This window comes from Spinacia oleracea, chromosome 5, assembly GCF_020520425.1.
Source record: "Spinacia oleracea cultivar Varoflay chromosome 5, BTI_SOV_V1, whole genome shotgun sequence".
In the NCBI taxonomy this organism is placed as follows: Eukaryota; Viridiplantae; Streptophyta; class Magnoliopsida; order Caryophyllales; family Amaranthaceae; genus Spinacia; species Spinacia oleracea.
The window spans coordinates 33,858,079-33,872,845 of NC_079491.1; the positions used below are offsets into that span (position 1 = coordinate 33,858,079).

A 14,767-nucleotide genomic window follows, 5' to 3' on the forward strand; every position below is an offset into this window, starting at 1 on the left:
CACCTTATTTCAGTAACTTATTACTTATTTCAAATTTAATCAGATCAGATAAGAAAAAATAAGTTCAAATCATATCAGATTAGAAAAAATAAGTTTAGTTCAAATCAGATGATTTTTTTTTGGAAAATAATAAGAACTTATATTATTACCAAAGGTAAGCAGTACACCCTATCACCAACAAAACTAAGCAGTTCCACCACAAGAGGGGAACACACTCCAACAGAATAACAAATCAAACAAACTACTGCCAAGTTATATTCATCTTACAGCTTGGAGGAAGTTGAAACATTTTATCCTAGCAACTGCCAAGTTATATTCATTTCCTAACAAAATTAGAGAAAAAACCTACAGAATTCTTCATGTGCTTATATAAAAATGGCAACAGTGTCTTATCAGGCTTCAGTTTCTGCTCATTCAAGTATGTATGAACCCTCCCAACATATTCCATCTCTTACCCGTATAAATGGGATGCACAAGCTGCCTTGTACGTCATGACCTGCAACTCATCTGGGAAATCACAAGTTTAAGATCATTGCTCAGAAACCAACATGCCTAAAACATCGAATACACAAATACAACGAAATTGCCAACTTTACTACTCCCTCTGTCCCTTATACTCGCACCATTTTGACTGGACACGCATGCCAATGCACAACTTTGACCACCAATATCTTTAACTACATATTATAAAAACTTATAAAATGTTAATATTTTGAAAATATATATTAAGATGAAGCCAACAATATATTATACACTAACATTTATCTTCATATACTAGAAATAAAATAGGGTCAAAGTGAATTATGTGAATAGTGCAAAAAGTCAAAACGGTACGAATATTAAGGAACAGAGGGCGTATGAATAAATCAATTAACAAAAGACAGTATCAAAGGCATAGGCGAAATTATTTCATTAAGACGGTTTCTCACTATCCATTCCGCACAATGATAAAACCCTTCCTATTGGTGGTTAAGAAAGTTCCACCTTCCACGTAATCACTCTGCTTCTACAAAATATTAGTCAATAACATAAATATTAGGCAATTATAGGCTATACCTTCTTCCATTTCCGATGCCAGTATATGCTTGCTGAAATGACGGTTCAACCACCATTTACATCGGAATTTCCAAGCCTTCCCAGACACGCCTTGCAACATTGAGGCAGGTGTCGTACAGAACTGAATAGTATGCAAATTCCCACTCTCAACTTGCTCCTCATCCACACACATTGACATTCTGTCTTCTTCACAATGTGAAAGTTCAAACAAACACAATGCAAATTCCCTCCATGAAGTGTGATCTCCATATGTCGCTTCCAAATGAAGAGCAATCATCTCCACTAGACGTTCAGGAGCATATTCTCCTGAAAAAATTAAAAGATGAAACAATGTCAAACATTTCAAATTATACAAAAACAGCTGCAACAGAAATCTAAGTTTCATTCAATTATCCAAGCGTCACTAGAATTTTCCAGTTTAGTAACTTTCATCTGGACTTGTGTTAAACGGGCGTAAGAAGATAAGGGTCAGTGAGAGTAAACAGAGACGAAAAAGACGAAAAAGACGAAAAGCACATATAAAAACCAAATAGTAATTTCCTAATCAATCAGAATATGAGCAGCTTGTAATCAATCATCATCTGTCCAATTACTAAAATCTGGTTTACCTGCCTAGATTGGCATTTGAAATCCGAGCACTACTAATACAATTGTATACCTCAAAAAGGAAACACAAAGGGAAAGAAAACATGATTTTAATTGTTAGGCTAGGGATTGTAAACATTAAGCTGGAAAACGAAGCAAATCAAGCCGAATCAGCCGTTCCCACAAGGCCACAATACAACAGAACATAATACATCAATAAGTTGAAACTTTAGTAAGCCCATTAGAACTGTTGGACTCTTAACAAAATCCCCAACTAGTCAAATGAGTTGTTTCCCCTTAATCCATTATCGAATGAATCTCCTATTAGTAGAAACACTCAAAACTAATTTGGAAGATTCAGAGGAATGTAAGCTGACCAATAACAGCACCTCTGTCCAACTCACAAGAAAGCTGGTGTCAAGAATTGCACTTCTCGCATACTATCCTTTCTCACAAAGATGAAATATCCTAGCAAACCTATCTCCATACTCAAACACATATGATCGATGAAATATTCATCTACTCCAATACCAATAAAAGAACCTGGAGCTGAATCCAAACTGTTTAGAGTATTCGACAATATACTGGCCCGAATCAGTGAGGGTAAAATGGGACCACACTCACACCCTTTCAAAAGATAATGGCCCACAATCCACTAACAATGATAAAATATACCCCAATACCCATCACAATAAAATACGAAATCGGTTAAATTGCCTAAAACCCAGTGCCGGTTGAAGTGTTGGAAGTAAAATGGGGCTGAGGGAGTAGGTAATACTCTATGATCATAATATCAACAAGAAACCAAGTAGGGGGAGAGATGTATAATTAAGCCTAAAACATTTTTTACATATAAATATCATGTTCTCCTCCAAGTGACTAAATATGAACTAATTTACTTGAGAACAACCAGCAAGTTTGGTCAAAACTAAACAAATTTCGGTCGTTAAGAATTCAAAAGAAAACGAATTAACCTTTTTAACTCAAATAAAAAATAACCTCGAGCTCAAACATCATAGTGTCCATTCTGTCCAACACGTTTATGTTCATGGATCTACTATATAGTATGCATAAAATATTTACATACAATTATTATGTTTTTTCCTCCAGGTGGGTCTTCTGCTCTCCATGCAATTCAACTAGTAGAAATTTTCAATCTTGGACATGTAAATTATGACACAATTTTTTCAACATAATTCGTATTTCATACTCTCTTACAGTCTTACTTATCAAATAACTGTATGATGAAAATACATTTAGAAATTAATTAAAGCCTGCGAAGAGTGCAAAGAAATCTCAAAATGAACCGGTTATAAGAGTGCAGTTCTTGAAGCCAAGAACGGACTAAGTATAGCTCGACTAAAATCTTCAAGTTGTTCCAAGTTTGATAAAAGTTCAATGAGCGACCATGAATAATCCAGTACTCCTGCAGCATAAGAAACTTAGTGGTCTAGTGCCATGTTCGTGGCTGTTGCCTTTATGTTGTGTTTGGTGTTGCCTCTGGTCTGCTGATCAGGTTAGGCTCTTGCTTGTATGCAGTTTGTAAACATTGCTTATTTAAATTAAATAATAAAACTTCGACTTTACAAAAAGAAATACTCCTTATCACCAATCCCTTGCATCAGATTTTAGTTATGCAATTTAATACTTCTTCTGTTTCACAATAGATGCACTTTTTTACTTTTTGTGCTATTCACTATTTTTTACTAATATACTAAAAATAAATATTTAAATTTAAATATTGATAGAAGAGTTTTTAGGGATTTTCTCAATGATAGACCCGTGTTATTGCCTTTTTCTCTATGGAACTTAAAGTTATTTCTATTCTCAATGTTAGGACTGAGTTTCATAAGTTTATTAAACGTGACACTAATGATTATTTTTGGTTAAAAAGATCTGTTAAATCTAACTTTTATTAACCATGGCTAATCTCTTCACTCTCCTCTTCATCACCCACCTCTCCTTCTCAAAATCCAACTAATCCACTGTCAACAAACCCTCACTTTCTCTCTCCTCTTCGTACCCAGTGGCCACTGTAAAACGCCACCGCTACCACATTGAATCGTCTGCAGCCGCCACCCACCTGCACTCGACTACCAAGACATCATCGCCCTACAGCCCTGCTACAGCCGCCATCCACCCACACAACACTCTCCCTCTCATCTGTCCCCTCTCGCATTCTCTCTACCCTCAGCGGCTGGACCCAAAGCCAGTACCGCCACAGCCGGCCCACCGCACAGGCACCCTGGTGGTAGGGGAAGGGGTACAGCACCGTGGTGGGACCCCCACGTCTTTCTCTTTCCTCTGTTGAAACCTTCACTTGCTGGTGAGAAGTCAACGATTAGGGGGTTTTTTTTGTCTGAAATTATGATTGATTTTTTAGTTTTCATTTTTATTTTGAAGGTTAGTTAATGGAGGAGATGCGTGGGGTTTCCAGTACAGAGGAGAAATTAAAGAAGTGAAGGTTTGTTAATGGTGGAAAAGTTGAATTTCGGAAAGGAGAGGTGGGAGGATGAAGAGGGGAGTGAAGAGATTAACCATGGATAGATTTTTTAACAAAAAATCATAATTAGTGCCACGCTTAAGAAATTTAAGAAACTCAGGGATACCATTGAAAAAATCCCTCGTTTTTATTGTAAATTTTCATAATATAAATGTTTACTAGTAAATACGGATTTTTCATGAAATACCCCGAGTTTTTAAGAAATTCACCAAATGCCCCTCGAATTTCAGAAATTCATAAAATACCCCTGTTTCAATACTTAATGTACCAAATACCCCTATTTCAAACTTAATACACCAAATATCCTTAAATGACGTCATCAACCCTATAATCAACTAATTAACGTCTAATTAACCCACTTAATCCCTAATTAACATCCCTAATCAACCCACCCATTAACAAACCTTATTAACCCATCAATTAACCCACTAACCCACCCATTTCTTTTTCTTTTCTCTCCCCTTCCTTCTTCCGTTAACTCCTTCCCCTCCCTCCCTTACCAGTTACCACCGCCACCCCTGCGAGCCCCCTGCCAACACCGCCCTCCACCACCCCGTCCTCTTCACCTGTTTAGAAAAACAGTTTCTTTCCTTCACCTGACGTCGCTGCTCCATCTCTGTCCTCTCCCCCTTTCCTGTTTTTCTCTCTCTCCTCGGGTTGAAAGCACTTGGGAAGGAAATTCCCTAGTTTGTTTGAGGGATTTGAAGATGATGATTTGAAGTCAGACAACATCTCAATCGAATAAAGATCTTTATCTAATTTGGTTTTGGTGAGGGTTGAATAAACAAATTAGATCAGATCTTTATTCGATTTGAAAATCCCCAATTTGTAAGTAACTTGAGCAGTTGAGCTTCATGAATAGCTCTCTTCATCAAAACCACCTTATCAATCGAATAAAGGTTAGCTCCCCATCTCTCATTAATTAACAGCATCAAATAAAAACTTAAATTAACAACACAAACAAAGCTTAATCGCAACCGATCGCTGCCATAGACCAAATTGTTCAACTAAATTTGAACAATTGAAATCATCATTCCCTCATTCATACGAAGTAAAGAGTATTATTATGCATACCGGTACCAAAGAACAGTCGCCGGCGACCCTAACCACCTTCTTTCTCTTCTTCTTTCTTGTTGAACCCATGTTTTCTCTCTCCTACCCCCTTCCCCCATCAACCACCAAGACAGCCATGGAAGAAACTGGAAAAAGAAATGGGGGAGAGAAAAAAGAAAAAGAAAAAAATCGGTTAAGTAAGAGTTTAGTAGATTAATTGAGAAAAATGGTTTAATGGGTGGGTTAATTGGGTTAATGACGTCATAGAGGTATTTGGTACATTAAGTATTGAAATAGGAGTATTTTACGAATTTCTGAAAGTCGAGGGCCATTTGGTGAATTTCTTAAAAACTCGGGGGTATTTCATGAAAAATCCGTAATAAATATTTAGTAATGGTCAAAGATGGGTATTGAACGTGAAAATAAAAACATCGCATTTATTGTGAAACGGAGGTAGTGTAAGTACAGAACACCACCGTTGAGCAATGATATAAGAAACACAGATTATGAACAAGTAGAAGTATCATTAATCATGCCATTTGAATTTCGGCAATAAATTTTAAGCATAGATATTTTTTCAATAAAATAACAATTGATAACCAAACAACCACTTATCACTTAAAACTTTGTGCAAAGGTAAGTGTAACGACTAAATTGGGACGGAGGGGGTACTTTAAAAAAGAAGATTAGAATCACGTGGCTTGATTTTTTATATAAAAGAAGGGTCTGATGTGCCCAAACTACAATAAGCGCAAAAGCGCTAGGAATCGCAGAAGCACCAAAGAGCTAGGAAGCGCGCGCTTCCTGTATGTCGCTAGGCTTCAGCTTGCAGGAGCGTTCTGATGTGAGCTTTCGAGCTTCCGAGGCTTTAAGCGCAAAAAAGCGCGCTTTTTAAAACTATGTCAGTAACTCCTATCACATCTACTTTTTCAATAAAATAACAATTGATAACCAAACGAACACTTATCACCTAAAACTTTGTGCAAAGGTAAGTGTAACGACTAATTTGGGACGGAGGGAGTATTCACTATTAATTCCTAACCTTTTCTATCTAATTTGTCTGTTATCACATGGCATTCTTGATATTTACTTCGTTTCTTGATGTTTCTGCGCAACCAAAATGGTGCAAGTCAAAAAAACGGAGGAAGTACTTCCTATGATATAAATCATTACTCCGCATAATTTTAACATTTTAATGATCAAAGTTTCCAAAGTATGACCACTAAAAAGCAAGTTGAACAAACATGAAGGAGTAAACGGACCACCTCTTATGATACCTGTTCTTGATAACCGGTACTTGTAAGTTTTAATTCAAAATGAAAAGTAGTAGTATTTAGCCTTCACATCTTCAATTGATCATCAGTTTGTAAATCAAGGGTGAAATGGTGATGGAGTTATACTAGTCGGTCTACTCCAACTGGATAATTCAAAGCTCAACGGAGTTCAATTAAGGGTCAGAGTCTTTGCAGTCATTTACGCCCAAAAATAAGTATTGCAAAAAATGCTACTTCCCTTTCAGATAAATTATTACATTTATTTTTGGCAACATTTATTCTCGGAATAAAGAAAAAATGATACGTCGTATAAAAATGAATAGCAGTAGAAAGTTGCAATTTACCGTGATTATTCATCACTACTTCTGGACATAAGCACAGAACATAGTGCAACATATAGAACATAATGATATTATAGATCGGTATTTGTTTTCTGTCAGAACTAAAAGAGTTCATAATTGTTTGCTTGCTTTACAAGACATAAAAGTAAGGTTTTTACGGCATCATGATAATCAGTTTTAAAGTTTGGATAGAACACTTACATTCATAGAAAGCAAAAAATTCAATCTAGAACAGAATTAATAGTTATACACATTGAGATTCTAGGTTTTTTTACCTAATACTTCGTAATAGTTATACACATTTAGATTCTAGGTTTTTTTTACCTAATATCGTAATAGTTATACACATTGAGATTCTAGGTTATTTTACCTAATACTTCATAATTCTTTTTCGTCCTAGTATTCTTCATAATTATGTCGTGCTCCTACGATTCTCAACACTTCCCCTATTTTCAATATCTTAATTTCCCCCAACTTTATTTCCCAACAAGATACTCCCCCGAGTCCTCCCCCGTGTGGTCTCTTTTCCAATTTTGGGTATATGTTGTTTCCCAATGATATATACCCACCCCCATCAAGAAGTCCCTAACTACAAAACTTCAACAAAAAAAATCCCACAACACTTTGATGTCTCAGTCTCTCATACCAAGCTATCTCAGAAATATCCCCTCCGCACTATGTAATAAACTAGTCAAGGGGAAGGATACTTTAGGCAATCCATAATTAGTGTTATAATTAAGTCAGAGCCCTTTAAGAGTTAGAGGTTGCTTGAGCAAGTGAGCAACAAGAAGAGGAGTATTAGCTAGTCTATAGATAAAGGAGTTTACTGAGAAAGAAAGCGTGATGAAAATTGGTGAGTTTTTCCTTTACTTTTCTTTGCTTAGCTTTTGTTAGTTTCCAGCCACTCAAGCTGGGAGTGTACCCCCTAATTGATGATTTAACAGCATCGAATTATAATTGACTAGCATTCTTCCCCAATTTTCTTCTTGTTCTTCATTTGTATATTTTATGATAATCAAATATACACCACACCCTCAATCTTTGATTAAGAAGTTCACTGATTTTCTCCGACTTCAATTCAAGCTACATACTATAAATAGGAATATTAAACAACCAGGAAAAAATGTTTATGTTTTCGAGTGCTTGAACTAGTCCCACCCATACAATCTCCTACAAATGCTTTCTAACTGGACAGGATTCAGGCCAACGTCAAAAATAAGAAACTAACAACCCCATTTTAAATAGGCTAACATCCCTCTTGGTCCTCAACTAGCCTAACTCTACCATCTCAGTTACCACTTACACTTTCAAGCTTAACTTAGGAATACCAAGAGTGGTATTCAATTCTTACATTTAATTCTAGTATAGCCAATTTCCCCTTTCCTCCAGACCTTTATATCCTTGATAATTCCAACCTTCCTTATAAAGATAAACCCACTCCACTCTCTTCCATTGAAATGTCATTCATTGCTCTGAAGCCTTTGCCACCTTGAAGCCCGGATGCGAGATCTATGAATTTTTTTATCCCAAAAAGAACAGCGCAGCATAAAACTAAAAGAATACTTCGAAATCATAAGATAATGACCAGAAGCAATTCTCTCACCATGTGAACCAATTATGGAAACTCCTGTATCCACCAAGTTATTACTATTGAAAATGTTAGCATCTCTAAAGCCACATTATGCTCCCTTCCAACCTCCAAATATACAAGTGAACTCAACATCCAAAAGAGGGAAATCAGACAAATCTTAATCATAAATCATAAATAGACATCAAAACCCTCTGCTTAATGTAATCGAACTTTGCAAGAGCCACTTCTGAGTTCTTTCGCAATCCATTTATAATAGCATATTAATCACCACCCATACTACACCTACAGAGCACAATCCAAACAGATCCTTAACCTATAACCCACAAAATTTAGAGGAATGATCAGTCACCTAATTTGTAAACAGAACTTATTTCTCTTTCGACCTGGTAAAACTTGTCATATGTTTCTCTCTAATAGACCATAGTATTCACAAAATTCCAACAGACTGGTACCAAACGTACCTCCAGATCTAAGTAACACACATCAGCTTCACACCTAGTAGGGAACTAATCACTTATTGTTAGGACCTGGAAATTTTAAACTTCCAATTAACATAAACCTGACACAATTTAAAACTTAACCCTTAAGTGCGCTTGCCAACACAAATTTGAAAAAAGATAAATAGCTCCTATATTTTGAGCTCTAACGAGCTGTAATTTCCAAAATTTTGATAATATCGCAATTTGATTGTCTAAACAATAAATTTTCGGACATTCATCACCTAGTTTAGCATCCATCAACTATATTTATGATACTTTTTTCACCAGGAAAAGGAAAAACAGAAAGTGTTACAAGGTTAGGACCTCTTCCATTCTTACTTCGTTCTTCACCCACTAGCACTTTGTATACATATTTTATAAGAGCATCTCCAATGGTGTTCAAGTAGGGACTCAAAAGGAGAGAGAGTGTTGCTAAAATTGAATCTCCCATTTCATGAATTATCAAAAATTATAACAGTTGTTATTTTCTATAACTTTTCTCAAAAGGTTTTTTTCTAAACAAGGGAAGTTTTGTTTTTGGTACTTTATAAAGGTTGGGAAATAATAAATGAAAAATGTGGTTTTTGGAGTCTCACCAATGAACATTTGGGACTCAAAGTAAGTCCAAAAAAATAAAATAGATATTATGACTAACTATTGGATAAATAGAAACGCTTATGAAAGAATTTTGAGCCTCACTTAGAGGCTCACAATTGGTGATGCTCTAAGAGAAATTATAATAGGTGAACTGATTTTTTAAAGTTGTCTGATTGCACTCTTCACACTTTACATGACATGATTTATCATAAGCTATACCTTTAATGCCCGCTTCTTGGAAGACTTTATCTTTTCCTTCCATGTATCGTACAAGTGCTAAATCCTTGATGAGTAGAGATCTGGATCACATTTCATATGTCGAAGAAGCTCCGTTGCTACCTGACATAACAAAGATATAGAATGCTTGTCAAAGAAGTTGCATTTGTATTAAACACAAGGAAAAACACCCTTTGCAACAGAAGTTATGGTTAAAACGATAAACAATACGTAGTACTATATAGATCCTGCCAATGACAAGGCATCTAAGAAGATTCAAATCTATATAGACCTCCCTGTAGTTGATTTAGACTAGCTGAACGGTGGTCGTATGAAACACAGAGGATGAATATTTTTAAGAGAAGTAATGAAAAGAAAAGTAAAAGAAGAATGCAAATATTTTGAAATAAAATGAAAGCAATACAACAACATATATGGAGCATAGATCAAAAAATACAAACAGTTTATATAACAAAAAAATTAAGGAAAAATTCAACAACAAAGGTCCCAACTATGGTCACAACCTTCCCTAGAAGGTCCAACCTTTCAAATAACTCAGGCCAATCCAAACTACTTGCCCAATTTTATATGTCTGGCCCTTACCGGCAAGGAACCTACTACTACAGGTAAAAGCGCAACGTGGCAAGTTTCTATTGATCCTTATATTTTCCTTTTTCTTTTCATTTTTCCCCACCTAGTCCTTTCCTTCTTTCTCGATTAACCCTCAACAAGGCGCCAACATTTGGCCCCCACATAGCAAATCACAGATGCCTTAATCAATCATCTTCATCCGTCCTCACCAAGCAATACAGATTGATGCCTTCCTACGAATCTTGTTGCACCGCCAACGCCATCGAAGAGGGGGCCTACAGTGTCGTTGTCGCTTCCTTCGTCCAGATTTCTCCATTGATGAAGGTTAATGAGGGCACTATTGGCAAACATTGGAATAAGGAGGCGTCGGTATAGCAGCAACCACTAACTTACATTCCAATTGCACAATTAATTTCATACTCATATCATGCTTTCAGCTTAGAATCCTCAAAATCCTATTATGTGAAAAGTACTATTATTGCATCTGATCATGATTCATTATCATCACTCGTCATAATTACAAAACTAATAACCAGATAAAGGTCAGATATGTATTGGTTGTGGTGTTGTCGGCCCTAACAGTTGAAGGTGGAAAATGGGGACAGGGGAGATAAAAACAATTCCAATTCTTTTTACCGTTTTAGTAGATTGTAAGGCACATAGGACAGTTTATAGAAACAATGCATTATAGTTGGGACTTTCTTGAGTTATTCGAAAGGTTGGACCTTTTAGAGAAGATTGTCTATAGTTGGGACCTTAGTTGTTAATTTTTTCAAAAAATAAAAATAAAAGATTAAAATCAATACAAGGAAAAATGAAGTACAAACAAATGAGATTAATAGAGGTTAGGGGTAGCAAGTTAAAGATATAGTCCATTGGATATATAGGATTGGCAAAAGGGGTATGGTCGTTATATTTCAGTTAGAGATTTCTTGAGCGAAAAAAAGAAGGGAAATAATGAGGAGGGAATCATATCCTATGAATAAAGGAGTTCAAATAGAGAGAAATTATGAAGAAAATTATAATTTTTATTTAGCCTTCAGATTAATAGTTGAGAGAGCGAAGGCCGTGCCTTGTCGCAATGGACAAGTGTCTACTTGCTATCGGCTAGGTCATTAGATTTGATTCTTGGAAACATCCTCTTTATTGAAAAATAAGGGTAAGATTGCTTACATTTGGACCTTGAGCAGACCCTGCACTAAATAGCAGGAGTTTTGTCTTGTGCACTGGGTACGACCATTATTAATAGTTGAGAGAGAATCAAGCCACAAAAGATTGGACATCCTTTTGTTCCTATACTTTATTAATTATTCATTAAAGTTCATCTTTCCTTCCTCTAATTTTCTTCCCAAATTCCAGTTTATTACAGTAATAACAGTACAGAAAGACCAGAACGACCCCCCAACAAACAGGAATGGTAGGAAGGAAAGGTGGAAGGGCAAGAGGAACTAGAAGAGAAAAAGAGATGTTTGTTATGAAATTAATGAGTAGTTCTAGGATATGATTGTTTGTTCTTACTTATATTGTTCCATTTCATCCTGCAAAAACCGAAACTTTCCCGAACCTACTTGTCACATTATATGGTTAAAGACTTAAAGTCATGGTACAATACATTTTCATTAGAGAGGCAATTTCCCACATTTCTTAAGTACAGATAGAGGGTATTTCAGGACTGTTTTTTCACTACTCCCTTTATTTTTTTCACTCCCACTAGTCCACTGCCTGTAGCAGCTCTATCCTTAATATGAGTGTGGAAATTTTGTTTAAAAAACTTAGTAGTAAAGAAATCAGTGCTCATCTTAGTCTGTCCAATTATTCTAAACTACCTTTTAGGTTAACAATCATCTTTCACACACTTCCAGCCCATTTAAAACATTGATCGTACATTGTGTTATTTGTGTCCACCCCATTGAATAGATTCTCCATTAGATTTGTATCATTTTCTATATCTTAAGATTAAATTTGTAGTTCATTACCTTTCAAAATAATTACATGGTTGTCAAAACTCAAAAGTCAAATTATAAAAGATTTCAGTGCCTTGATCCAAAACACATCACCCAACAATACCACCACTAGTAACTGACTAACTGCCACTAAAGCAACCACATTCATTGATTCTTTCAAAAATGTGATCTATCTTGAGCCCCAATCTAAAATGCTTGAGGCAGCAGCAGCAATACAGGTATTTGTTTATTAAAAAAAGACATTTCAAGCCAAAACATCAAAATTTTCAGAAGTGACAAAAGTCACAAGAGCTGAATATCAAATTTCTCAGTGTCTCGGATATCTTTATTGTCCAAAATAGCATTGATAGTCAAGCCATACGAGTATATGACTACCGAAGAGAACAGGATAATGGAAACCAAAAGTGAGTAAATGCATACCCAATACTTCATACGGTTGTTCTGAGGTGTTGTTTCTCTGCAAGTCCCTTTTAATATGTACTTAGCACTCCACTAGCAATCTAGTATCCACCCAATTTTGTTGTACCACAAGCTTACGGAGGAGGTACTGCAACCTGATGCGATTTTCACGGTATACATTCATCGAACCCACTCTGAGGGTATAAGAAGGTATGGTCAATAACATCGCCACTCTCTTGAAAGATCTCCTTCCCCTTAGAGGTTGACTACTTTTCCCTAGATGTGATGTTCTCTGTTTTTTGTCACTGTCTCTATTTTCATCTGAAACATCAACTCCATCTAATGGCTGCAGATAATCACCTTCAATTGCTTCCATGGCTACCTCATCTGTCAAACTAAAGAAAGAAAATTAATACAACATATACTGGAAAATAACAAAAACTCTATCAATCATCTAAGCGGGAAAATTTTCCCTTTTATTGTCCCCTACCTCAACAATCAAACCAAATTTTAAAAGAAAAAAGTAACAAAAGAAATTTTCTGTCTACAATCTGCATTAGCTTGAGGAAGCAGGTACGACCATCAGTTGGTACATGGAGCTTACGAGATTACAAAAACATGCCATTATTATGATCAATACAACCCCTTCTCAAAATTAATTTAATTAATTGTCTTGAACTATAATAGCCTGAAAACCATGATTGAACTACATCACTATAAATTAACATTGATATACTGTAAAGTGTCTACTAAAATCAATAATAATTCTCTAAATATAAGAAAAAAAATGATTTAATAGAACTAATGCGAACCAGAAGTTAAGTTTGCTTTAAATTTGAATGGTTTCACATGCAAGTTACAAACTTACAACTCCACCAACAGTATTCAGAGGAAGTAGGAATGAATGGCGATACCTGCAAATCAGAGAAAGTAGGAGCAAGAACATTTAGTTGCAAATCATCGGGTTCCGAATCACTGCGTTGCTTGCTTTTTCCTGCAAAAGCGAGCAATATCAGCAAACCTTAAACAGATACACTAAACTCAAACTACAGTAACACACTTTACGCAAGGTGAAATTGACCTAATACTGAAGGTGAAGAGCCGCCGTTAGAATGCGCCGAAGGTCCAGAAAATTTGGATTTGGAACCCTGTAGTTTCAATTTCGATGGAATACTACAGCAAAACAAAATCAAATTTAGTGAAACGGCAGCTAAGAAGAATCGAATTGAATGCAAAGGAGAGAGAGTCGTGATACATGATGAAACAGAGCCGATTTAGAGCACCGATTTGACCCGGTTAATAATATCTGATTTGATCCGATTTGGTTTGACCCGACCGATATCCATTTGACCCGACTTAAACTCCAACCAACACTGATTTGACCTGACAAATATCGGATTTGATCTGATTTGGCAAAAACGCTAGGTAGAAAATAGATTCAGCTTAAAAATAAAAAGAAAATCATGTTGGAATAAAATAAAAAGTAAAGGAGAAAGGAATATGGATGTTGAAGTTTCGTTTATTGACGGTTTCTAGATAACTGCCGTGACTTGGCGTTAACTTCCGTTTGGCCACTGACATTTTGAAATTCAAAATTTCAAATCAAATTTTTGTGAATTCAATTTTCCTTTCTCATTGACTCGCATTGTATCCTCTCTCTCATGAAACTGTTGAAAAATCCTAATTAAGCATGCCTCCTTCCAATTGTTGGGCACCGATATTTACTCTGAACTACTTGAGAGAAAATGTCAGCAAAAAATATCGAAGACAATGAGTAATGTTGCATAATATGTGCTTGACGAGGTAATTAATTTTGTGTCGTGAATATATTTGTGTGATTTTTTGTAATCCCCCGTAAATTTATAAATTTTATTAATATATTTTAACGTATATTATTTATATTTGAATAGAATTTATGAATTTTAGTAATAAATATATAATTAACGTACATTTATTTATTTTAACGGTTTGTGCAATCAAAAATAATTTTAGAATTTTATGTTGAAAAGTATTTGAATTAGGAAAACTCGTTGATTTCGGAAAAACAATCCTATTCGATTTTGACTCAAACACTAAAACCCAAATCCTAATCCTAGCCTACATGGGAAAAGCCCAAAA

At 35.6% G+C, this 14,767-nt stretch overlaps 1 protein-coding gene across 3 annotated transcripts; it reads right to left on the reverse strand.

The window, feature by feature from the left end:
- Nucleotides 1–120: 120 nt before the first annotated feature.
- On the reverse strand, nucleotides 121–13,915 carry LOC110796051 (uncharacterized). Of its 3 annotated transcripts, none has more exons than XM_022001082.2 (6): nucleotides 13,731–13,915; nucleotides 13,564–13,643; nucleotides 12,671–13,044; nucleotides 9,699–9,818; nucleotides 1,057–1,362; nucleotides 121–507 (listed from the first exon to the last, which is right to left on the reverse strand). In XM_022001082.2, exons 4-6 carry the CDS (start codon nucleotides 9,739–9,741, stop codon nucleotides 452–454), a joined length of 405 nt encoding a protein of 134 aa, XP_021856774.1. In that variant the 5' UTR covers nucleotides 9,742–9,818; nucleotides 12,671–13,044; nucleotides 13,564–13,643; nucleotides 13,731–13,915; the 3' UTR covers nucleotides 121–451. The 3 variants fall into 3 exon arrangements, with proteins under 3 accessions (XP_021856774.1, XP_021856775.1, XP_021856776.1); XM_022001083.2 differs by having other exon boundaries at nucleotides 9,699–9,814; nucleotides 13,731–13,911; XM_022001084.2 differs by having other exon boundaries at nucleotides 12,671–13,036; nucleotides 13,731–13,910.
- Nucleotides 13,916–14,767: the final 852 nt, after the last annotated feature.

What these genes read in the sequence shown, in the direction of transcription:
- LOC110796051 (XM_022001082.2), bottom strand. Translation starts at nt 9,741, where the DNA reads ATGGAAGGAAAAGATAAAGTCTTCCAAGAAGCGGGCATTAAAG. An exon ending in CCAAGAAGCGGGCATTAAAG is followed by an intron (nt 1,363 to 9,698) that starts GTATAGCTTATG and finishes TAATTTTTTCAG; the next exon opens with GAGAATATGCTCCTGAACGT. An exon ending in GGCATCGGAAATGGAAGAAG is followed by an intron (nt 508 to 1,056) that starts GTATAGCCTATA and finishes GTGATTTCCCAG; the next exon opens with ATGAGTTGCAGGTCATGACG.